Below are 26,670 nucleotides of genomic sequence, written 5' to 3' on the forward strand. Positions count from 1 at the left end.
TGAAGCTCTGGCATTAATACCAGGGCTAACTTCAAAAACATCCCTTACCTGCACAGGAGTTTCCAGCGTGTAGATATGTTCCCCACGGACATTGTAGAACTTGACGAGCGCACTTTTCAGAATGGAACTGCTACCAAGGTCAGCTAGCTGACTTAGCTTTTCCATGCCTGCTACAGCTAACAGGTCTCCCTGCGTACACCACTGCACCACCACATCTGAAATCACAAAGATAAGACACCTGTGGGGTAGGACACTGTCACCAATAATCGCAACCAATATAGGTAGCAAGTCCCATTATCAAAAGTTTCTTAGGAGCCCAGCTTTCACTGAAAGTCAATAGAAATTAGACTCCAAGGTCAGTTAGGTGCTGCAACACTTAATAAAGCAATACCTAAACACCTTTAAAAACTTAGATCTTAGAGGCATACGTCCCACTGACTTTCAATAAAACTTAGGCTAATATGTCACTTAATGCACTTTTTTAAATGTTATCCGCTCTATCTTTAATAAAATATAACAGGTGTGTAAAAAATATATTGCCTTTAGCTTTGCGAAGACTCTACAATGTATATCAGGGCCTACATTTTGGATGTAAGTATCAGCAAGGAGCAAAATAATGTATTATAGATGTTACATACAATATACATATCAATACACACACAGCTAATCTTTTTTGGGCGATAGGGATCCCTCTCCTACAGACATCTGCCCAGGACTTCATTTTGGGATGCTGATTTCTGTCCCTGACATCCTCCAGCCCTCTATCTACTTCAGCAAGAGCAAAGGAATAATATTTTGTGTTTCTGCCTTCAAGGTCAATGGCAGTTATGTGTGTGCAAGGAATACAGAACAGGCCTGTAGAGAGTTTTACCTTTAAACCTGAGATGGAAGGCAAGCCAGACAAACTCTGTGCTCGGTCGGGGATGTCAATCTGCCAAGAACCTTTTGAATACAATGTTGTTGTAGCTGTGGTGGCCCCAGGATATTAAAGAGACAAGGTGGCTGAGGTAAAATCTTTTATTGGATCAACTTCCATTGGTGAGAGAAACAAGCCTTTTGAGCTTACACAGAGCTCTTCTTCAGGTCTGAGAAATGTACTCAGAGTGTCACAGCTAAACACAAGGTGGAACAGATTGTTTCAAGGGGTCATTCAAGGTGAAGTGGCCCATTAACACCACTCCAGTCATAAAGGAGGGGGAAAAAAGCCATGGGCGGTGGTTAGTTGGGTTACAGATTATTGTAATAAGCCATAAATCTGGTGTCTCTATTCAGTCCATGATCTTTAGTGTCTAGCAAAGTTATGAATTTAAACTCCCAGGCTCATCTTTTGAAGGTGTTGTGCAGGTTTCCTATGAAGATGAGGACTGAGAGGTCAGATATAGAGTGATCGCTTTTTCACAAGTGTTCACCCACAGGAGATATGGTGTTTTTGTCTTTTATTATTTTTATGAGAGTTCATTTGACAGTGCAGTGATAGTCTCATATCATACACATGGTTGTCACGGGGGTACTTAGTGTACTGGATGAGGTACACAACATGTGATAGGCATGTGTAGGACCCATCCATCTTGAAAAGTGTGTTGTGGAGGGTACTGAACATCGTAGCAGTAGAAATATGTTTGCAGATTTTGCATCTGCTGTTCTGGCAGGGTCTGGTGCCACTGTGAGTTGATGTGTGCTGGTCTGTGGGGAGCTTGCTTCTGATGAGCTTGGAGAGGTTGGCCCTTCAAAACAACTCCCCGACATGTGCTGTACCTCATCCAGTGCACTAAATGCCCCAACAACAACTATGTGGGTGAAACCAGACAATCACTGCACTCTCGAATGAACTCTCACAGAACAATAATAAAAGACAAAAACACCATATCACCTATGGGTGAACACTTTTCACAAAGCGATCACTCTATACTGACCTCTCAGTCCTCATCCTCAAAGGAAACCTATAAAACATCTTCAAAAGATGAGTCTGGGAACTTAAATTAATAACTCTGCTAGACATTAAAAATCATGGACTGAACAGACACAGTAGATTTATGGCTTATTACAACAATCTATAATCCACTAACTCCCTACTCCTGCTCCCCTCCCCACCCCATGAGTGGAGAGGTGTTAATGGGCCATTATTCCATGAATGATTCCTTGAAGTATGTTAAAAAGGGGATAGAGAATAAGATGGAAAATATTTTATTGCCCTTATATAAATCCATGGTACGCCCACATCTTGAATACTGCGTACAGATGTGGTCTCCTCATCTCAAAAAAGATATACTGGCATTAGAAAAGGTTCAGAAAAGGGCAACTAAAATGATTAGGGATTTGGAACGGGTCCCATATGAGGAGAGATTAAAGAGACTAGGACTTTTCAGCTTGGAAAAGAGGAGACTAAGGAGGGGGGGATATGATAGAGGTATATAAAATCACGAGTGATGTAGAGAAAGTGAATAAGGAAAAGTTATTTACTTGTTCCCATAATATAAGAACTAGGGGCCACCAAATGAAATTAATATGCAGCAGGTTTAAAACAAATAAAAGGAAGTTCTTCACACAGCGCACAGTCAACTTGTGGAACTCCTTGCCTGAGGAGGTTGTGAAGGCTAGGACTATAACAGGGTTTAAAAGAGAACTGGATAAATTTATGGTGGTTAAGTCCATTAATGGCTATTAGCCAGGATGAGTAAGGAATGGTGTCCCTAGACTCTATTTGTCAGAGGATGGAGATGGATGTCAGGAGAGAGATCACTTGATCATTACCTGTTAGGTTCACTTCCCCTGGGGCACCTGGCATTGGCCACTGTCGGTAGACAGGATACTGGGCTGGATGGAGGGGGAGGGATAGCTCAGTGGTTTGAGCATTGGCCAACTAAACCCATGGTTGTGAGTTCAATCCTTGAGGGGGCCACTTAGGGATCTGGGGCAAAAATTGGTCCTGCTAGTGAAGGCAGGGGGCTGGACTCAATGACCTTTCAAGGTCCCTTCCAGTTCTAGGAGATTGGTATATCTCCAATTATTACCTATGGACCTTTGCTCTGACCCAATATGGCCATTCTTATGTTCTTAACTACTTATGCGAAACAATCTGTTCCACTTTATCTCTCTCACCAACAGAAACTGATCCAATAAAATATATTACTTCACCCACTTTGTTTCTCTAAGAACTTTTGTAGACATTTATGGGCAAGAAGTGGTCTTCAAATGAAGACGCAGAACAGAAATGAGAGTTGGCAGAAAGGATCTCAGAATTGTTTTAAGTTGTCAACTTGTCATTTTCTATGTGCAATTTTAATATGGCTTTGTATTACTGCAACTGTTTCCTTTCTGATATTTCTCACTGGGACTATACTTCTGAACATATCAGAGGCAGGATGTTTGTTTCTCAAGTGGATTTTTTCATAGACTAGCATACATGATGTTCCTCGATATTCTCTCCCTGAATATGTTTCTACAGTGGGATTTAATTTCTCTTTCTAGGATACTAAAACAGACATATTAGAAATCAATGAGACAGACAGCCCAACCCCATTTCTAATAACCTGCCTAATTCTAGGTTTACCCAAGAGAACAGAACAACCTCTTTTGGGAAAAAGTCCTAGGTGAGATGCTGTGCCATACTTGAACTCTTAACCTAGTAGGAAGAGGGAGGTTATGGTGGATTTAAGTCACCTTTGTGCCTCTTGATCCTGGCCTGCTCCAGAAGCTGGGGTGGCTCCCAGCATAACTGAGACAGCTTTGAAGTCTAAGCTATGGCAGCCTCTCTGGAATCTGCACAACACTGTGTGCTGCAGCCCCACCCCTAATATGTCCCTCTTCCCCCCATAGCCACCCCCCCCACAACCTGCCCCTATGTCAGGGCTTGTGGGGGGGGTGTGTCCTTGAATAACAGCTTCACAGCTATCTTCCTCAGTTCCTGCACCGCGGGAATCTTCCCTGGCAGCAAGTGGGGCTTTTACAACCCATTTATGTTGCTCCCCGTCTTTAACCTGGTGCAAAGAGGCCAGAGTAGAGATGAGGATCTCATTTCTAGTATTTTTTGGCCTCTTTCTTGTCCTCATTTCAAGAAAGAAAACAAGGACATTAATGTGGCTTATATATATTTCTGGGTTTAGAACATCTGGCCTTTGAATAATTACAGTTACAGTTTATATCATTATTATTTAGTTTGTGGTCTCACACAGAATGGGCCTGGCACTTCCCAAATGCAGGAGACGGATGGGAGGTGTATGTGTGTGTGGGGATGGGGGGGGGGGAGAAGTGGAAGGGTCACAAGCAGAGTTATCCTGGTAAATACTATATTTAATGTGTCTTGTTAGTTCAGCTTTCCTGGTGATGATAAAAGCCACCAGAACTGGCCTGTCACATGAGGGATAGTAAGCTGCCTCCCATTAAGAGTTGTAGTAGCAGATACAAGTTAAATGCCCCGGAGCTCTGGGACACATTCCTTCTGGGACGTTACTCCACACAAACTCTTATTCTGGGCTGTGCCCACAGGGGACAATTGAGGCCTGAAAGAACAGCAACTCACTGTAACAGAGAGTTGGGTTCAGTGTGGGCAGAGGCACAGCTTCTATCTAGAGCATAAATTAAAAGGTAAAATGTAAGGATTAAAGGAGACTGTTTAATAGTTCAGGACCTATATTTATCAGTCTTTTACAGGAGTGGGTGGGTGAGGTTCTGCGACCTGCAGTGGGTAGGAGGTCAGACTAGACGATAATGATGATCCCTTCTAGCCTTAAAGTCTATGAGTCTATATTTAATTTACCTCAGGTCTGTTAGAATTTCCATGAGTTTTTGGTAGCTGGAAAGACGAATTTGAGTTTAGGGAAAAGCAAATTTTCTTCCCACAGAGAAAGCAGCTTTTTTCCTAATGCAACATAATATGAATGTTCCTGGCAAAGTGACTGACAGAATTTTTTTACACCTAAAGCAAAGCTGATATAACAGCAAAAATATGTTGATGTTGCTTTGGGTGTGATATTTTCAGAGAGGGCTGTTTAGAAAATACATATAGCAGCCTTCAGCAGTCTATACAGACGGAGGAGCCTGTTGCAGAGTCCACAGAGCAATATTTGCATATTTCAAACAGCCCCATAGATGAGAGTTCACATGCAATACTGAAGACTATCCAGTTAATATGAGGCACTTCTAGTAGTGCCCTCTGTGGCTAGAGAGCACAGAGAAACTCTGTGTGTTGTTCTCAAGTTCTCCCACATTCTTAGCATGGGATGATAACCACCAAAAGTTACAAAGATGCATGACAACTCTCTTGACAAGAGGAAAAAACATGGGAAATATGAATATACATACAGCAGCAACCCCTGAAATACCTACAGGGATAAAGCAGATCATAGGTAGGCTCAAGCCACAAAATGGTGATGTGACCTCTCTCTCTCTCGCTACCTCCCCCATTGCCTCTCCATAGCCTGATCCTAAAAGGTGCTAAGCATCCTCCATTCCAACTGAAATCAATCACACAGGCTCACAATAAAGATGCCGGTACTATAGCTTGCGCACTAGCATTTAGCCCCTGGGGTGAGGAGGTTACATGATCACACATACTTCAGCAGCTCTGATATTCCATCTAGTAAAGGGTAGTGGGAGAAGAGACAGACAGACATAGGCCCAGATCCCTGGAAACGGAACGGGGTATGGCTTGTGCCTCTTGATCCTTGACTGAGTGCTGGGCCAGTCCCCTGGTGGACATTAGACAAGAAAGCAGCTCTAAACTGTCTCAGCTCCCTCTGGCACTAAAGAGCCATTCTGGTAGCTGGGGATTCCCAGATCATAGGGGTTCCTCCCACCATGACACCATTTCCCTAACTGAACCCCTTGGGCTGGAGAGGGCATGAGGATAGGCAGCATAGGAGTCTCCATGTCACCCAAGACCCTATGCAGGGTGGATCTTCCCAAAGCTAACCAAGCTGGTTTTAGGGCAGCTTTACACCAACTGTGCCAAACTACCATGGTGTGGCTAAGGGTCTGCCCCCAGAAAGTAGTAGTATAAAAGTCTATGCAAAAACCTATATTTAATGCAATGTTAGGGCTGAAATAGCTAATGCTCAAAAGACAGGAAATTCCAAAATGTAGGGCCCCCTACACTATAGCAGCATTGACTCATGTTCTTTTTTATTAATTATACACAGGAATAACAAACCAACAATAGTATTCTAAAGGTTATATTTTAAAAGAAAACCGGGCTAGAAGATACAACCAGTATGAAAGGTAGCTGAGTTAATCTTGGAGGACCAATTTCAACTACAGCAACCTCCAGACTTTGAAGTTTTTGATAATTCAAGATTAATGTTGAGATACCACTAGTTTTTTAACATGTATTTTTCCAGACTTTTAAAGACATAATATTGGTGGAAATAAAAGAAAAAATGAAACCTGGGGCTGGCTGTCTTGTTGAACTCACCAAAGCTAACAACTTCCTTGATCAGAAGCCTATGCCAAAGATTTCCTGGACTGAGGACGCTTTTTCTCTGCACAGCTTCAAGGCTTTACTAGAGAGGCTTCCAGGATCCTTGTATCTGGATCTATTATGATAAAAGTCACCCTACATGGGGAGCTTCTAAAAGATCATTGTTAATAGTAGCGACCTAAACCCAGCTATTCTTTACATAATCTGAATCTTGAATACTCAGCTCTAGCTCAGTGGGATTTGAAATATCAAACCATGTTTAAAGAAAATCATTTGAATCTGCAAAAATATCGATGTTAAACAATTGGCAAATCCTTAAGAAATGCACTTCATGTTGCATTCAGGCTTGAATTTATTCTCAGATCTGGAAAATCAGAAGTGTTTGAGTTAACCATGTGCAAAATGTCTGATTGAAACAATGGGAAAGTGCATAATTAAAAAATATCCTAACAAAAAGTCCCCCAAATTTGCTCAAGTGATTTCACTTTCCCCCAGCAAACTCAGCCACCAACCCCCTCATCCATGGTGTGAGCTCAAGCACTGAAGATTTCAGCCCACTACTGTAACAATAGTACATATAGCAGGGGTCGGCAACCTTTCCGAAGTGCTGTGCCGAGTCTTCATTTATTCACTCTAATTTAAGGTTCTATAATTGTACATGGTGTGTGTTACATAGATGCATAAAAAACGGCAAAGGGTGAAATGACCATAGTGCATTTTGTGTAAATATTTTGTTTTACGTTAATTCCTAAAACAGAGGTGTTAAGGATGATGTTGTAGCTTTTGTCTGTGTGGATATTGTAAATATCAGGAGGTCAATAAACTCATTTCTTCAATTATTTTTTGTTCTGACTGAAAATGCACTTTTGCCTGTCTTATGATTATAACAACATGCAGCTCATATATTGTTTCTCATCTATAGAGCACTAAGTGCTTTATAAAAGGAAATCAGTATCATTATCCCCATTTTACAGATGGGGAAACTGAGGTACAGAGAGCTGAAGTGGCTTGCCCAAGGTCACCCAGCAGCAAAGCCAGGAACAGAGCCCAAATCTCCAGACTCCTTCTGCCTCTCTTACCCACCCTAGGAAGTATCTTAGGACCCGATCCAGCATAGCAGTTTTGCATTTGTTTAAGTCTTTGTTGAATTGGGGCCTGTCACAGGGAAGCTGGCCCTAGTAAATGAAGTAGATCCAGCTCCCCCGGTGCCAGAGCAGACTGGTTCAGTCAGGAAGGGCAGGTAAGGGCTGCCAGAGTCAGTCAGAGAAGAGAGTCCTTATGAGAGTCAGTCAGGAGAGGTGGGAGATTGGAAGACGTCTCTGGGGAAAGCTGAAGAGGGAGGAATTGGCTAGGAGACTGTATGTTTGGGACCTGGGGGGAGTCTGAAGGCAGGAGAGCATTAAGATGGGTTTGCTGGATGGTGTCCCCAAGCCAGAGTGCTAGAGCCGGAGGGCTGAAGGCAGGAGAAGCAGGGAAGAAAGTTGCCTGCTGGCTCTAAGCCGGAGGGCTGAAGACAAGGGCCGGAGAGGGCTGAGGGCTGGGCAGCAGCAGAGAAGCTTACCAGCTGACATCTCCAGGGCCAGAGCTAGACCCGGAGGAACTGAGAGGGCCAGGGGAATGAGGCATGCTCCCCTGGCAAAGATGCGCCCAACAGAGAGGCTGCAGGGGTTTCTGTTGGGAAGAGCAGGGTGGCACTCCAGCTGGAAGGGATAAGAACACAAGATTGGCCATGCTGGGTCAGACCAATGGTCCATCTAGCCCAGTATCTTCAGACAGTGGCCAGTCTTATTATTCACCCTTCATATAGAAGCTATTCCATGCCCCTAATCATTTCTGTTGCCCTTTTCTGTACCTTTTCCAATTCCAATATGTCTTTTTTGAGATGGGGCAACCAGAGCGGCATGCAGTACTCAGGGTGTGGGTGTACCGTGGATTTATATAGAGGCAATATGATATTTTCTTACTATTATCTGTCCCTTTCCTAATGATTCCCAGCTGTCCTAGTATGAGGACTGGAGAGAGCTGCACTAGAGAAATGGAGCACAGTGAGGGACCCTAGGGTTGTATGTTACACTGTTCAGACTATGCTGGGGAAATCTGGACTATGGTAATAGGACTTTTGTTATGATTAATATGCATGGGACATTTGTAATACAATTGACCCCTCAAGGCCTATTTACCTGCAGAAAGACTCTGTGCACTATTTCTGTGGAGTTTGAAAGGGGAATCTGTGGCAGGCATATGCCTACCAAAACACAACAAGACACCGCTCCCCTTGGGGCAGCAGTTTGATGACAGTGTCTTACTCTGCAAGGAGGTGTGCATACGCACATAGACAAACAGAACTTAGTAAATATTTAGCTGTCTAAGGTATTATAACTAATCACTGGAGTTTTCCTTTTCTCACAATGACTTGCATCTTAATATTTCTACCTAGTACTCAATAACTCTACCAGCTATAACTTACATTTGGCTGCTACAAGAATGACTGATCCCATAATGAATTTAGGATACAAAAGAAAATTAAGTTACCTGGGCATTCATAAACAACCACATATAGACAGGACCGTTATGGCATTAGCCTGGAGGAAAGCAAACTGTTTCATTAGGTTTTAATATCAGAAATGCCTCCTAAAAATATAAAATCAACTTATTTCAAAAGCAAGAAGTCTAATAGCTGTGCTTTGCTTTTATATCAGTAGGTGTCACTGCTGACAGTGAGAATCACTGTAGCAGATACCAGGCTATAAGAGGCAAGACACTAAACACAACCATATAGACAATAAATAAATTAAAACATCAGAAGAAAAACTGTATGTGAGGGGAGAGGATGTCTCTCTCTTGTACCTTTCAACCCTGAGCGGATGACAGTAGGAGACAAGTCATCATAGTTGTTCATTAAACTAATGTCTCCTGATGTGAAGCTGACAGTGAGTAGTGGTTTGGTGTTCTGCACTGGGACCGGATATGCGGCTGGACCATCTGCGAAAACAAGATTGTTGAGTAAGCAAAAAAGGAGCTCTGAAATGTGATTAAATCCAGGTAAAAGCACATTTCAGTCCAGCCTGCTGTCACAGTGACCAGTTCTGAGACTTGAATTCTGCCTGGTTATTTTTTCCCCATGGATATGAGCAAAGGCAAAACACATGTGGATAGTTAGTCTGCCTCACTGACACTATGAAACCAACCTCTGACCTGTACCTTCCCCATTCGAAGGACAATAGCTCTAGAGTGCAATCACAAGAAACTGAAAGCAAATTTCCCACTTCTCTACGGTATTCTAATATTCCTGCCTGGAACTCTATTGTTATTCCATTTTAGGCCTACGCCTCTCTCTCTCTCCACAACCACTCCACCCTCCCTGGTGGCGTCATTCATTTCAGCTGGAGTTTGAAAGTACTGAGTAGTCAGTGTTACCAAGAAGTGACTGAGACTAGGTACCAGACAATTTTACCACAGCACATATAAAGTACTATACATATAATACTGCATTATACATCTTATAATCATACTTACAATTATTTGCTTGCTACATTTTATCACATTGGGGGATTCTGCTGATGACACCAGGAACATCATAAGTGCATCTGAGTATACTAGCCCCTTACAGATTACAGTGCTTTAAATGTTAAGTGCTAACCAGTGTACCCGAGTCCAAATATATCTTGATGCCTACATGCCAGGGGGATATGAGCAAAGGGTCGGTTCTGGGGCCGGTTTTGTTCAAAATCTTCATTAATGATCTGGAGGATGGCATGGACTGCACCCTCAGCAAGTTTGCAGATGACACTAAACTGGGAGGAGTGGTAGGGATGCTGGAGGGTAGGGATGATACAGAGGGACCTAGACAAATTAGAGGATTGGGCCAAAAGAAATCTGATGAGGTTCAACAAGGACAAGTGCAGAGTCCTGCACTTAGGACGGAAGAATCCCATGCACTGCTACAGACTAGGGACCGAATGGCTAGGGAGCAGTTTTGCAGAAAAGGACCTAGGGGTTACAGTGGACGAGAAGCTGGATGGAGCTAGGCTGTTCTCAGTGGTGGCAGATGACAGAACAAGGAGTAACGGTCTCAAGTTGCAGTGGAGGGAGGTTTAGGTTGGATATTAGGAAAAACTTTTTCACTAGGAGGGTGGTGAAGCACTGGAGTGGGTTACCTAGGGAGGTGGTGGAATCTCCATCCTTAGAGGTTTTTAAGGTCAGGCTTGACAAAGCCCTGGCTAGGATGATTTAGTTGGGGACTGGTCCTGCTTTGAGCAGGGGGTTGGACTAGATGACCTTCTGAGGTCCCTTCCAACCTTGATATTCTATGATTCTATGAAAGGGTGCTTGGTGACCATTTCTCAAAATATCCTTTCCTCCATAAGCTTATTTTTCAACGTTCATGTGAAAGTTCCTTTGTATTTAATATTTAATGACAAATAGCACCATCTGTATCATTTATTATTTAATTCTCTTCTTTGACTGGTTCTGACAGAAGACATTGCAGTCCCTCGATAAGACAGTTATCAGGACCCAAGTACAGTGCATTTTGAGTAATAAAATATGACACAGTTGGCTAAGAATGACACTGCTTCCAGAACTCACAAGAGGGATGATCAAAAAAGTACCTGGAGGAAAGAAATTGCCCTATAGTTGATACATTAAAAATAAATATATAAATTGGCATTGTTTTTTAGATGAGTAAAAATCCATCAAACGTCAAGTCCCTCCCACACATCTGTGTGAGTCAAAGGCTTGTCACCTTTGAGAAGTTTCTGATGCACCTGTAAAGCTTTAAAAAGAACACATCATGTTAGAATAATCATTAGATGCAGGCCTGTAATGAAAGTCCACCCACTCCTGATTGACTCAGCACCAGTAAGCGTGTTTCCTGCTCTACGAAGGATCATTTTGAGTTGTTAGTTCTCTCCCATCCTTCATCCAAATCCACCAGCCCAAAATTGGACCCTTGATATGGCAAAATGGCAACAAAATACATCTAACGCTTTCCTTGCCGTTCATATAAAGCTTCCTTGGAAATCTGAAGTGACTGGAATCCTTTTCATCTTCTTCTCTTACAAAGGCAAGGCTTCACCACTATTGGAGAGGGGCTGAGGTGGTGATTCATATCCATATGAAAGCCTGAGCTAAACTTAGGTTTAAGGATGCTGAACTCTCACTAGCTAATCTCACAAGATTTCTGCCACTCTAAGTTACACCTAAACTGGTTACAGAAAACATGCCCCTTTTGAAGTAGATTTGAAGTAGATCTAAACTGCCAGGGCATGTTTGGAACCAACAGATCAAATCTGAGGTGCTGGTTCAGACTCATCTTTAGTCAATATGTACTTTAATTTTCCACCATCCCATCAACATTTACATCACTCTTTAAATTAGTTGGACTCGATATACTGGAATAACAATTTTGTGCCCAGCACTAGCCAAGAGGAATTTCAGTTTAGTATCTGAACTGTCCTTTTTCTGGGGGACTATAACAGGCTCTTGCAGGAGAATGGACACAACGATCTATTAGGTCTTTGCCATCTCTAACTTCTATGATGGTTTAAAAACCAAATGGTGCACCTAATCATGTGATACTATACCATGGTAAGGAGGGAGGGACTTCATCCTGACCACAACTGGCAATTAATGTATGCTTGGAAGCATGAGGACTGATAACCCCAATCGCCCTTTTCCTAGCTAGTGTAACTGCAGGGCTATTTTCAGGTCTAATCCTTTTATGAAACGTACTAAACTCAGTACTATCAGGGATGGACCGCATACTGATAAGCATGATCACTGGTTAACAGGATTTCTTGGAAATAAAACTCACAGTATTTATAGATATGTTTAACAGTACTGGAAATATTACTGCCATGAGTGACCCTTTATATGGAGCTATATTATAATGCACTAGTTTGTCAGACTACCTGTCCTCTGACAATATGCATGAGGACTACTGGCTTATACTGCTAAAATGTGTCAGACATGCTCAGTAATGATAAGTAATGATACTACTTTGCTCTTATGCCATGTTTTTCACTCTCAGATCTCAGAGCATTTTATGAAGGTATAATTATCCCTTCTTCACTAACTAAGACACCGTAGCACAGAGAGGGGAGTGGCTTGCAGTGGGTCAGTGGCAGAGGTGGGAATAGAATGCAGGTCTCTCGCTCCCTGTCCAGTATTCTATCCGCTGTCCCCCACGCTGCCCCTTGTGGATGAAACCATGGAAGACGTATGTTCCAATACTACTATAAAGCATGACTGCTCCATGGCACTGCTGTTAGTTAAGTGTCAGCAAACATTAAACAGAAAAAAGCTGAAGGCAACATACCTTGCGGTGGGGAGTAGTCATCAGAATCTGTGTCACTTTCACTGCTGTCTTCCACCAGGAAGCTGGGGTAGTTCCAAGACATACTGAGGATGCCATCTGACTCGTGAAGGAGAACATGTGCCAGCATTCGGCCATGGCAATCCATGACAATCACCTGACCATCAGCAGTGCCAAACAGTACCTGAAAACAACAGACTGGGACACTTAGGAGAGAGACAGTTCCATGAAATGTAATTGATTTAAGACTTCTTAGAATACATCTTGTCAATTAACTAGGTGCCTTGAAAATGAATCCAAAGCAAAGTAGTGAGGTGTTCCAAGGGTCAGTCTCTAAGTGAGGAGTTACTGTATAAAGTCGTCTCAGCTAACATTGTTTCGTTATTAAGCTGTTGATCTATTAGAGAACATACTCGTTTAAAGTCACGAAACATTCCGTTATAAGGTTGTTTGGCTTGCCCCATTCTGCCCGCCCGACGTTCCAGCCGGAGAGCAGGGTCAGGGAGTGGGAGCTTTCCCCGTTACGCCCACCTGGCGTTCCAGCTGGGGAGCAGGGTCAGGGCACTCCGCCCGCCCGGCATTCCAGCCGGAGAGTGAGCAAGCCCCCGACCCCACTCCCCAGCAGGCAGGGGCGGCTCTAGGCATTTTGCCACTCCAAGCACGGCAGGCAGGCTGCCTTCGGTGGCTTGCCAGCGGATCCTCCACAGGCAAGCCGCCGAAGGCAGCCTGCCTGCCACCCTTGTGGCGCCGGCAGAGCGCCCCCCGCAGCTTGCTGTCCCAAGCACGCGCTTGGCGTGCTGGGGCCTGGAGCCGCCCCTGCCAGTAGGAGCGCCGGACAGGCAGAGTGGGGAAAGCCCCCGCACCCCGACCCCACTATGCCCCGCCTGAACCAAGCTTCACAATCATCATTGGTGAGTACAGTACTAAATAATTTTAAACAAATTATTTAAAACTTATACTGTATATGTATATGTATATAATGTCTTTTGTCTGGTGAAAAAAAATTCCCTGGAACCTAACCCCTCCCATTTACATTAATTCTTATAGAGAAATTGGATTCGCTTAACATCATTTAGCTTAAAGTAGCATTTTTCAGGAACATAACTACAACATTAAGCGAGGAGTTACTGTATTACAACCCAGAAAAAAACATGTTCAAAGAATGTTAAGGTTGCAAAGTCAAGCACTCATAAATTAAGAAATGCAAGAAATAAGGCTGCCTGTGCAACCTTAATTTACCCCCTTGTGCTTATGCATTAGGATATTGCTCCTGTTGACCTCAATGAGAGCAGGACTGAAGAGAGAACTTTCTGCCCACCTGATTGAAGTGGGGTGGACTGGATTTTCAGGTGAGGCCTAGGTGGGGATTCTGCTGGGAGGCAGAACTTTAGAGGGACTGGAAAACAACCAGCTGGCCTCATTAATTTAATGATTTATTTGATTGTCTATTTATGCCTAAATAAACTTGATTGTGTTCCTCACTTACCCACACTCTGAGTGTATGTGGAAGAAGGGAAGACAATTAAATTACTTTTAAGGATGACCAGAGGGTTTAAAGTTTAAATTCCTAAAACCTGAGTATGGTTTCAGGTGAGCACTCAGGACAAACTATTTGTTTATTTTAAATGGAACCCCTACACATTATTTGAATCTTGCCCTTATTCTGTTAATGGCATGCGTGAGAAAGATTATAATCGTGTTTACAATATCTATAGAGTTTATATAATCCAGAACACCAAGAGGTGGAGAAAGGAGAATGTGTCAGCTGTTACAATACTAAAGGGACAGATGACTAAGTGACGTTTTAGCAGAGATTTCAAATGGATTATGAGAAACACAAAGGTGGATAGAAGAGGATGAGTTATTCAATTGATAAGCAACAGTTTGGGAGAAAGTGAGAGAATGTCCTCTGACATTCGTGACAAAAGACAATACAAACGCCCCCTGACTTACGCAATCGTTCCGTTCCGGAAAGCCTTGCGTAAATTGAATTTTGCGTAAGTCAGAAATGTATACCCGTACGTTATGCAAAAATTTCCGCAATTTGAAAATCCTATTTCTGGCTTATGGAACTTTTTCTGTAAGTGCGAATTTGCGTAAGTCGGGTCTTGCGGAACCCATGGAGTGTCTGTATAATCAATCAACTGGAACTAGATCAGTATAGCCCAGGAGGAAGGCAATATGTTACAACTTCAAGAAAAGATAGAGGAGAGCTTCCACCCACTATATCAAACACAAAATGGATAGTGTGAGGATTTTTCTTGTTTAAAATAGTATATAACTAAGTCGCACTAAGTCCACAGAAACTAGAACTTTTGGTTCTCTCTCCCTTAAGCATGTCCTGTGCCTTTATGTTTTGAACAAGTTAAGGTCTCTTTGTTTGGAGAATTTTAGAAGACTAGCAACCAACAATAAATAAGTTATAATAATGAATCCATGAAATGACAAATGCATTATTCAAGGCGGCTGCTGCTACCACATAGTTCTAACCGAGACAAGTATATTTTAGGCAAATTTAACTGAACTTGAAATCTAGTGAGTTTCCAAAAAGGAATTAAAAGTAGTTTCATGTACTACATCTACCCTTTAGTGCGCTACCTAATTTTGTGGGTTTACCCTTACATTTTTCAGTATTTCAAATGTGTTTCTCTCTCCTGTTACTGTGTGAAACACCCATATAAATAAAAGGGGAAACTGACTGACTACACAGGGGAAACAGTGAAAATGTACAAATTAAACAAGCTGGGGAGGGGGTAAATACAGATTTTATTTTCTTAACTTCTACAGTGAGCCTAGGTTCTACTGGTACAAACAGTACTTTAGAAAGGTTAGGACAGAAATGTAATTATAAAGTTCTTTCCAAGCAGATGAAAGGAGGACACATTCCATATTTCCCGTCATGTGCTGATCAACAGTTACAGAAGACTGAAAGTGAGAGGAGGTAATTGGAATGGGGGAGGAGCTTGGGGAAGCTTTTCATGGCTGGAAGTTTAAAAAAAAATTAAACAATGCAAGCCAAATCCTGCTCTCACTTACACTGGTACAAACCTGGAGTAACTCCACAGGGAACTTCAATGAAGGCCTTATTGAAGGCAATGGCGTTATTCCACATTAGCACTGCTATAAGTCAAAGCAGAATTTGGTCATTAACTATAATCACTATGTGATACAAATGCTAAATTCTGATTAATGTATATGCTAAGTAATGGTTTGGTTACCAGCCTGCCAATATCATCTTTAAGTATTAGGCTGGAAACTCTCTCCCTTTGCTCAGCCAAACCTTCCCTCTTATTTGTCACCATTTGTACTCGTCTCCCACTCTCGTATTCTTGTCTCTTTTCAGGCTGCCCTGAGATTTGAAACTCCCCCCCCACATCTTCCTGTGCACAAAAAACCTCCTACTTCACCTTCCAATACCCCCTCTAACTGTTCATCTTCCCAAAGCCTTCCACGGATAATCACCACCTTCACATCATGCTGCGACAACACAGACTGTTTTTTTGGACCGATCTACTTTGAATTTGATCTGATTGTAAAACTGACTGAATTTGATCTGCTACAGGGAATGTTCCTTCATATTTGTTTACAAAGTACCAAGCACTGTGGGTGCTTGGCAATAATGTCAAAATGAGATTTTCGGCAGCTGAACTACTGTAGCAGTAAGGAAATCATTTGATACCGTTCCACATGGGAAATTATTAGTTACATTGGAGAAGATGGGGATTAATACAAAAATCAGAAGGTGGGTAAGGAACTGGTTAAAGAGGAGATTACAATAGGTCATGCTGAAATGTGAACTGTAAGGCTGGAGAGACATTACTAGTGGAAGCAGCAAAGAATCCTGTGGCACCTTATAGACTAACAGACGTTTTGGAGCATGAGCTTTCGTGGGTGAATACCCACTTCATCGGATGCAAGCCAACGAAGTCGGTATTCACGCACGAAAGCTCATGCTCCAATACGTCTGTTAGTCTATAAGGTGCCACAGGATTCTTTGCTGCTTTTACAGATCCAGACTAACACAGCTACCCCTCTATTACTAGTGGAGTTTCTCAAGGCTTGAGCTTGGGACAAATTTTATCTGACATTTTCATTAATGACCTTGGCACAAAAAGTGGGAATGTGTTAATAAAATGTGCAGATGACACAAAGATGAGAGTATGGCGATGGACCGGACTACCACACAAGAATATGTGGATGACCTTGAAAACTGGAATAATAGAAATGGGATGACATTTAATGGTGCAAAGTACAAGATCATGAACTTAAGGACTAACAAGAGTATTTCTTATAAGCTGGGGACTTATCAGTTGAAAGTGACAGAGAAGAAAGACCTGAGTGTATTGGTCAACCACAGGATGACTATAAGCTGCCAGTGTAATGCAGCCATGAAAGAGGCTAATGCAATCTTAGGATGCATCAGGAGAGATATTTCCAGTAGAGATACACAAGTGTTATAATCACCGTACAAGACACTAGTGAGCTCTCATCTGGAATACTGTGTGCAATTCTGGTCTCCCATGTTTAAGAAAGATGAATTCAAACTGGAATAGGTGCAGAGAGGGGTACTAGGATGACTGGAGGAATAGAGAACCTGATTTATGAGAGGACACTTAAAGACCTTGGCTTGTTTAGCTTAGCAAAAATAAGACTGAGGGGAGATATGACTACTCTCTAGAAGAACATCAGGGAGGGAGAGGAATTATTTAAGTTAAGGGCCAATGTTGATACAAGAACAAATGGATATAAACTGGTCATCAACAAGTTTAGGATTTAAATTAGACAAATGTTTCTAACCATCAGATGAATGAAGTTCTAGAACAGCCTTCCAATGGGAGTAGTGAGAGCAAAAACCTAACTTGTTTCAAGGCTGAACTTGATAAGTTTATGGAGAAGATGGTATAATGAGACTGCCTACAATGGCATATGACCCATCTACATCTGCTTTTAGCTAATATATCATAAGAACAGAGATATTTGTGTTATGAGATAGGGAGAACAGAATTTCCTTTTCTACACCTCTAAACCATTCTTTATTTCTATATTAATCATGTCCCCTCTTACTTATCTCTTTTCTAAGGTAAACAATCTCCCATCCCTGCACTATTCAGACTGATTTCCCTCATATAGACCACTCATTTTATATATGATATTATATCCACTCTTATTCATCTCATTTCTAAGATAAAAAATTCCAATCTTTTCAATATCTCTTTATATGAGTGTTTTCCCAGGTCTCTGGTTATTTTCATTGCTCTTCTCTGAACCCGCTCTAGTTTCATAATACCCTTTTTGAGTCATGGTGAACAGTATGGCACACAGTATTAGAGATGAGGCTGCACCTCTGACTGATATAAAGGCATCATAATATTTTCCATAGTGTCCATCCCATTGCTTATATATCCTAACATCTTGTTTGCTATTTAGATCACAGATGCATATTGAGCAGAGGTCTTCACTGAGCTGTCTACAGTATAATCCAGGTCCATTTCTTGAGTTGAAACAGCTAATTTAGAACCTTGTAAGGTGTGTATGGTACCGTATATACTTGTTCATAAGCCGAATATTTTTGGTAAAAAGGTGACGCAACAAAGAGCAGGGGTCAGCTTATAAATGGGTCTACACCAAAATTTGATGATTTTAAATTCTATGGAATCATTGAACTGAATATTTAATACACTGTTGTTTTGTTTACCTGGAGCGTCTGCAGGCATGGAGCCCCTCGGCTCCCTGTCGCGCCACTTCCCACAGCTCCCATTGGCTGGGAACGGCAAACCGTGGACACTGGGAGCTGAGGGGCTCCGTGCCTGTGAACAGTCCAGGTAAACAAAACATCCAGGCCCGCTAGCGGCTTACCCTATTGGGCCAGGAGCCAAAAAGTTTGCCAACCCCTGAGATATAGGGTCAGCTTATGAAAGGATCAGACAGTTTTTGCTATTTTTACCTAACCATCTTGGGGGGCTCGGCTTATAAACAAATGGGCTAATGAACGAGTATATACGGTACTTTAATTTTTTCCCTCCAATGTATATTATTTTGCATTTATTGACAATGGCTTTCATTTGCCATTGTGTTGCCCATTCACTTAGCTTGTTTAGGTCTCTCTGTAGTTTCTCACAATTCTCTCTGGTCGTATCCTAAATAACTTTGTCTTATTTGCAATTTTTGCTACCTCACTGCTCACCCTCCTTTCCAGATTATTAATAAAAATATGAAACAGGACCTAGTACAGAATCCTGGGCTATCCCATTGTAAACTCTTTGCCTTTATGAAAATTAACCATTTAATTTTAACTCTTTGTTTTCTGCATCTCAGCCAGTTTTTGATCCATGACAATAATTTGCTTCTAACCCCATGACTACTTACCTTTTTTAGTAGCCTCTAGAGCTGGACCTTGTCACAGGCCTTTTGCAAGTCTATATAAATTACGTCAATCAATTCTTCTTTATCCACTACTTTACTGACACGTTCAAAGACTTCTACAAGATTAGTAAAACACAATTTTCTTGTGCACAAACCATGCTGGTTAGTTCCTATCATATCATGATCTTCCGGGTGTTTTGTAATTGTTTTTAACTATCATTTCAATCAATTTGCCAGGTATATACATATACTGGTTTATCGTTCCCTAGATCATCCCTACATTTCTTTTGAAATACAGGTACATTTGCTACCTTCCAATCTTCTGGGACAGAAGCTATTTTTAATGAGAGATGCATGTTTTTGCTAGCAACTTAGCCACTTCATACTTAAGTGCCTTCCGTATGGTGCCACCTTGGTCTGGTGACTTACTGCATTTTAAATTGTCAATCTGCTTCAGCACCTCTTCTTCTGTCACCTCAATCTCCGAGAGTACGAGATACCGAGAGAGAATCTTTGTTACCAAGAAAGAGCATGTCTAGGGCAGGAATCTTCCCAACATTCTTGATGGTGAAGACTGATGTAGAAATAAAGAAAGAAAGAATGTAGCTTCTCAGTAATGTCTTTATCTTCATTAATTATTCCCTTTACCCTCTGGTGATCCAATGATCCATCAATTCTTGCAGTCTTCTTGCTTCTGGTACATTTAAGAATCTCTTGCTGTTTGTTTTTACATGCTTAGCTATTTGCTCTTCCATTCTGGCCCTTCTAATTTCCCTCTTATAATTTAACTGCTGTAATTTATGCTCCTGTTTATTGGCTTCACTAGGGTCAGATTTCCACATTTTGAAGAATTTCTGTTTTGCTTGAATAGCCTCTCTAACCTTGCCATTAGGGCATATTGATTTACTCCTTGTCTTTCTGGTTCCCTTTTGTTCATCAGTACACATATCTCCTGAAACTCTAGTATTGATTTTCTAAGTAGCATCCATTTCCCCTCTAAGGATTTGACTGAAATCTTCCTTTCTTAAGATTAGTGACACTTTTTGGCTTGATTTGCTCTGGCATTACTGAACTGTGTGTGTGTGTGTGTGTGTGTGTGTGTGTGTGTGTGTGTGTGTGTGTGTGTGTGTGTGTGTGATCACAGAACGATGACATTCTGCAAAAAAAGGTATTAATGACAACCGTATCTGCATTGTCAGAAATGCAGTACATGGTTCAAGAAGGCTGCATCAGAAGCTCTGTTTGCTTTAATTCAGCCATCTGGCCAAACATTAGTATTCGTCTACGAATCCACATTACAACCCTTTGCCATAACACCGTCATATTAATAAAGATAAATCTATTTTTTGTGATCCACGGTTAAATGACTATAAACTGATTAAAACATAAAACAAACTTACAAACATCTGCTTACGAAGATGTATTTAATAACAGACAAGGTATATGGAAAACTATTACCGCTAATATTTTCATTCCTTATTCTAATTTAAAAATGTGAATCTCCAAAAAGATTTTGGTTAGACCATTTTTTATAGTCCATTTTGTCACCTAATTAGCATTGTGCATTCCCTTGTGCATCCCTCGTTTATAGGTGCTACACCTGCAAATTGTGGACAACACAACAGCAATAATCAGCTGCTCCTCTGGTGTTGAGAAAGAACTTCAGGATTTTTTTCTTCTTCAAACACATTCAGAGCAGCATTTCTGGCTTCATATCCACTTCCCTTCTAAAAATGCAGGGCAGTGGGATATGGACAGGAGCAGACAGCTGCTCTGCTGCAGAGTGCTTTTTATTTCCATTACCACTTCGGCTGCTGTAATATGATTTCCTGAACTTTAAAGATGACACAGAAAGAAACATCACCACAATATGCACAAAAACTTTAAAGAAAATATGTTAGATTTTCCATTACTGTCTTTCAACCTCAACAAAACTGAAAGCAAGGCTTCAATTTCCTTCTAGAATGAAGAAGAGGCAACAGTCAATGCCTGGATGTTATACTAGTATATCCTGCTGTTTACTCCCATTTACACTGAGCAGACGAATTCTCATTTCAGGCCATTAACAGTTTTCACAGGTGCAGCTGGATAGGCTGCATACTTTCACAGGAGAAGTCCTCAGAGTAAAGATGACTATTACAAAGCTCTCAAGTGAGACGACAAAGCAAATACACTGGAGATCTTGGTGACAACACTGTTTAAGAAACAGTGAAATACTAAAACCCAGCCAATATTGCTTTACTCCTATCTAACATGATGATATTACAAAAGAGTGAATGTAAATTATCTAGAGACTTTTAATAGCTTCTTCCTAGAGCCAAAAATACTTATATTCTCAACTTTTGGATCCCAAACAGCAAACTGACTTTGGACATGAGAGAATGGAGACACTTGCCCACCTGAAACAGATAATCTTGCATATACTGTTTGAAGGCAGACAAATTCTATGAAGTTTGATTTCTTTATAAATCAATAATTATATCTGTGCTAATTTTGACTTTATCACACAAAGTACATATACATCTCTACATTCTTCCATGACTCTCAAGACACACTTTAGCACATCATGACATACCAATTAGATTATTAAATGAAGAGAATGACCCTCCACAGAAACAATTAGCTTAACACACTGACTCTTGATTAACAATATGCTGCAGTTACAATATATAGAGACAACCGTTATAAGGCATTAGGGTGACCAGATGTCCCAATTTTATAGGGACAGTCTCTATTTTGGGGGCTTTTTCTTATATCTATTACCCCTCACCCCCGTCCCATTTTTTCACACTTCCCCTCTGGTCACTCTATAAGGCACGCAGTTTTTTCTAGTGTGTTGCATTTAAAACCTCAATAAAAATATTAGCTTCCAGGTTTGGGGTAGATAATCAGCTGTTTTCACAAATCTTTAAATAATAGAGATGGGATTCCAGAGTCTGGACCACTGAGTTTGCAAACCTGCAATAATAGTGAGGTTTCTTTAAGAAGTGTGGTTTTCCCCTTTCAATCAACTCTTCAAACCAGAGGGGGTTATTAGTAGGGCTGTCGATTAATTGCAGTTAACTCACGCAATTAATTCAAAATCATCGCACTTAAAAAAATTAACCGCGATTAATCACCGTTTTAATCGCACTGTTAAAAAATAGAATACCAATTGAAATTCATTAAATATTTTGGATGTTTTTGTACATTCTCATATATATTGTATTTTGTGTTGTAATTTAAATCAAAGTATATATTTTTGATTGCAAATATTTGCACTATAAAAATGATAAACAAAAGAAATAGTATTTTTCAATTCATCTCATAGGACTGTAGTGCAATCTTTTTCCTGTGAAAGTGAAACTTACAAATGTAGATTTTTTTTGTTACATAACTGCACTCAAATAAAAAACTATGTAAAACTTCAGAGCCTACAAGTCCACTCAGTCCTACTTCTTGTTCAGCCAATTGCTAAGACAAACAAGTTTGTTTACATTTACAGGAGATAATGCTGCCATCTTCTTATTTACAATGTCACCAGAAAGTGAGAACAGGCATTTGCATGGCACTTTTGTACCCGGCATTGCAAGATATTTATGCACCAGATAGGCTAAACATCCATATGCCCCTTCATGCTTTGGCCACCATTCCAGAGGACATGCTTCCATGCTGATGATGCTTGTTAAAAAATATAATGCGTTAATTAAATTTGTGACTGATCTCCTTGGGGGAGAACTGTATGTCCCCTGCTCTGTTTTACCCACATTCTGCCATATATTTCATGTTATAGCAGTCTCGGATGATGACCCAGCACATGTTCATTTTAAGAACACTTTCACTGCAGATCTGAGAAAACGCAAAGAAGGTACCAATGTGAGATTTCTAAAGATAGCTACAGCACTCAACCCAAGGTATAAGAATATGAAGTCCTTTCTAAAATCTGAGAGGGATGAGGTGTGGAGCATGCTTTCAGAAGTCATAAAAGAGCAACACTCCAATGTAGAAACTACAGAGCCTGAACCACCAAAGAAGAAAATCAACCTTCTGCTGGTGGTATCTGACTCAGATAATGAAAATGAACATGCGTCGGTCTACACTGCCTTGGATTGTTATCGGGCAGAACCAGTCATCAGCATGGATGCATGTCCCCTGGAATGATGCTTGAAGCATGAGGGGACATATGAATCTTTAGCACATCTGGCACATAAATATCTTGTGACACCGGCTACAACAGTGCCATGAGAATGCCTGTTCTCACTTTCAGGTGACATTGCAAATAAGAAGAGGGCAGTGTTATCTCCTGCAAATGTAAACAAACTTGTTTGTCTGAGCGATTGGCTGAACAAGTAGGAGGACAGAGTGGACTTGCAGGCTCTAAAATTTTACATTGTTTTATTTTATTTTACATTGTTGTTTTTTGTTTTTTTTTAACATAATTCTACATTTGTAAGTTCAACATTCATGATAAAGAGATTGCACTGCAGTACTTGTATTAGGTGAATTGAAAAATACTATTTCTTTTTTTTTACAGTGCAAATACTTGTAATCAAAAGCAAATATAAAGTGAGCACTGTACACTTTGTATTCTGTGTTGTAATTGAAATCAATATATTTGAAAATGTAGAAATCACCCAAAATATTTAAATAAATGGTATTCTATTATTGTTTAACAGTGAGATTAATCGCGTGATTTTTTTTTTTAATCACTTACCAGTCCTAGTTGTTAGGAAATGCACATATGGTCATAGCAAGGTATTTTCTTCAGATACATCAGGATAGTAGTAGTGTAAAATACTGGGTAATTTTTTTCTGCTAATTGTTTGATGTGCAAGTCCCATTAATTCTACCAAAAACCACCCAATCTGGCAGTAGAAGCTAGCTGACACTCAGCAGCATTCTCACACACTCTTGGCAGCCTCCTGTATGGTCTCCAGACCAAGACTTCCTTAGCAATTTCCTGAAAGTCAGCATAACCCTACTCTACTTCCCTCAGAGAGGATGCTAAGGAATTGTTGGTATGAAGACAGAAAAGGCAGGCTAGAAACGCCATCCCAAAAGACGGCCCTAGCAACAAGGGTGACACTTTGAACTAGCGGAACTGCAACGGAGAAAAGACTTAGCAGGTAAAATCGACACTGTTTTGGCTCTATTAATTCAGAATTCATAGGTGATTGTTATTACACAGATCATGGCCCAGCTCAGATGTCCACGCAAGATGTAAGAGGCAGCAAGTGCCTTAACTCCTGCCCACTACACAGGCTCCCCAGATCTGGAGTTTGGAGATCTGGAGGAGTAAACAGTCATTGCGCCTCTCTCCAAACTGAGCAAGTGGGCAGTGAGTGAGCAGAGAAGGTTGGGGCAAGTGGAGCTGAGTCAGCAAAGAGATGGGGTGACTACCTCCCTGGGTACAAGGAGAAAGCAGGGAAGGAATCATTCCTTCTCAAATGATGCAACCACCGCCACTACTAAAATGTCAGAATGCTGACAAGAAATAAGCTCTTGGGTGAACATCAGCTGCCTGAAGATGGGACCCAGGCAAGATGGAAGTGATACTAGTCAGAACAGAGAAATGCTCTGAACAGCTAGCTGAGATGTGGTCTCCACCTTCCAGTGATTAAGGCTGCAAGTCTGTCACAGAGGTCATGGATTCCGTGACTTTCCGTGACCTCCGTAGCGGTCGGTGCTGGCTCAGGGGCTGCTCATTGCACACAACACAGAATGAATTGTCAGTACTTGGCTGCAAAGCGGCAGTGTGCTCTGAGCTCTCTGACCTTCTATCATCCTTATCCTCGAAAATGGTGCAACAGCATCCACTTGATACAAAAAAAAAGGCAAGGGAAAGCCCAGGGAACAAACACTAAACACTGTTTAGAGGACCCCAGAAAGCACTGAGAAACCTATTATTTCTGGAATAAGTGCATAATGCATCTTAAAATAATCCAGTAAAATGGAGAGAGAGAGGCCAAACAACATTCACTAAACTAGCATCACTTCCTTTCATAAAGCTCTGACATTGTTATTTGGTGTTTTAACAGTCAAGTTACTAAGCAAAGAACAAATACATGTTACTTGTTTCCAACATTTATAAATATCTATATCAGGAATAGCAAAGTCTCACCAAAAGCCTTTAAACATTCTGAGTATATATAAAAATCCCACGTTTTGTCTAGAAGGGACTGCATTAGGATATTAAACATTCATAAAACTCTTAGCACGAACCACCTAAGGTCATTAATTTTAATGACAAGCCTGCCATGAAAGCTTGAAATGCTTCTAAAATAGTCCCAAATATTAAGATATTTAAGTTGTGCGGGGGTTTATCTGATTGCTTTTCTAAATAAAAGAACTTGTTTTGAAAGCCAAGTGACGTGTACTTTTCCTGTTGTCTATTTGCTTTTTTGATTGTACTGCTACCAGTTTTTTGCTCCGTTATGCAGCACAAAGCATTCATGGCTCACCATACAATTTCCATACTCAGATGTGGCCCTCGGGCCAAAAAGTTTGCCCACCCCTTCTATATGTAATTTAACCATTGCATTCCTTGTGGACTGAATAAATTACCTAGTTAATTAATAACATTTCATATATGCCATGAAAATTTTGCAGCCATTTCCCCCCAGTGATTTGCGCACTGTATCTATCAATGAAAATGTCTTGCTGTGCCTTCTTAAAGGTTACGATGTCTTCCCTACAAGTGTTAGCATTTCTAATTGTCCTACATATGTATGATAAGCACATTGGGAGGTGAGATGCATTCAAAATTTTGATTGGGGAAAAATATATTTGAGAGAAAAGAGAAAAAGAGAAAAAAAATATAGCTATTTCTTGGCATTTTTAAAAGCTGCTTTATATAAGCCTATAAAGAACTATACTAGCAGGTGGGGGATACTTTAATAAAGAAAGACCAAATGCATTGCTTATACTTTCAGTTCTTACATTCTGCAATTTTTATGTCCTTCCTCCCACCCCCACATCTAACATAATTAGGGCAAATTTGCCCATCACTGCCACTGCCACATGTACACAGCTCCCTTTCATCATTTTGTCAGCTCATTAGAGTCCCGTCTTCAAGATTTTTTCACAGTTAGATGCATATACATAATTAAACTTGATAAATGCAAGCACAACAGTAGTAACCACTACCTGAATCATGCTGCTGCTACAGCACCTGACTAATAACTAGTAATATGATAAATGGAAACACTATCCATAAGTCTGGAGCACCACACGTCAGTACAGTGTGTAAAAGAAGAACTAGGGGGAAATGGCATAATGGACCATGTGTTGTGCATAATTTCCGAACACTTAGAACTCCATTATATCTACGCTAGATTTTTTTCAGCTACGTCAAAGCTACTTGTCCTTATTTCAGATGAAGTCCAAAACAGCTCCTTCCCTGATGAGGACGAAGCAAATGCACTCTGCGTGCTATATGTGAAGGCGCAGAGATCCAAGACAAGCACAGTGGGAGAAACCATGGCAGTTTACACCATGACCAGGGACAGATTTGCCTGTCAGATTCCTCTCCACAAAACTAGGAGCATACCAAGGTATTTCAGGGAGCTGAGAGAGGGCCTGAGGTCACTCCTCTTGG

The 26,670-nt window shown here is 41.0% G+C and overlaps 1 protein-coding gene across 5 annotated transcripts in view; it reads right to left on the reverse strand.

Moving 5' to 3' along the window:
• TULP4 (TUB like protein 4) overlaps positions 1 to 26,670 on the reverse strand; it is a 269,619-nt gene that overhangs the window by 49,029 nt on the left and 193,920 nt on the right. For 4 of the 5 annotated variants that reach the window (XM_039529683.1, XM_039529682.1, XM_039529684.1 and 1 more), the window contains 3 exons: positions 12,735 to 12,915; positions 9,263 to 9,397; positions 49 to 215 (listed from right to left, as the gene is read on the reverse strand). In XM_039529683.1, coding sequence (XP_039385617.1) covers positions 49 to 215; positions 9,263 to 9,397; positions 12,735 to 12,915 — 483 coding nt within the window. Of the gene's footprint in view, positions 1 to 48; positions 216 to 9,262; positions 9,398 to 12,734; positions 12,916 to 15,767; positions 15,854 to 26,670 lie in introns of those variants that run through there. The other variant, XM_039529685.1, reaches the window with a different exon arrangement.

The sequence above is a fragment of the Mauremys reevesii genome, linkage group 3, assembly GCF_016161935.1.
Source record: "Mauremys reevesii isolate NIE-2019 linkage group 3, ASM1616193v1, whole genome shotgun sequence".
Lineage (NCBI taxonomy): Eukaryota > Metazoa > Chordata > Testudines > Geoemydidae > Mauremys > Mauremys reevesii.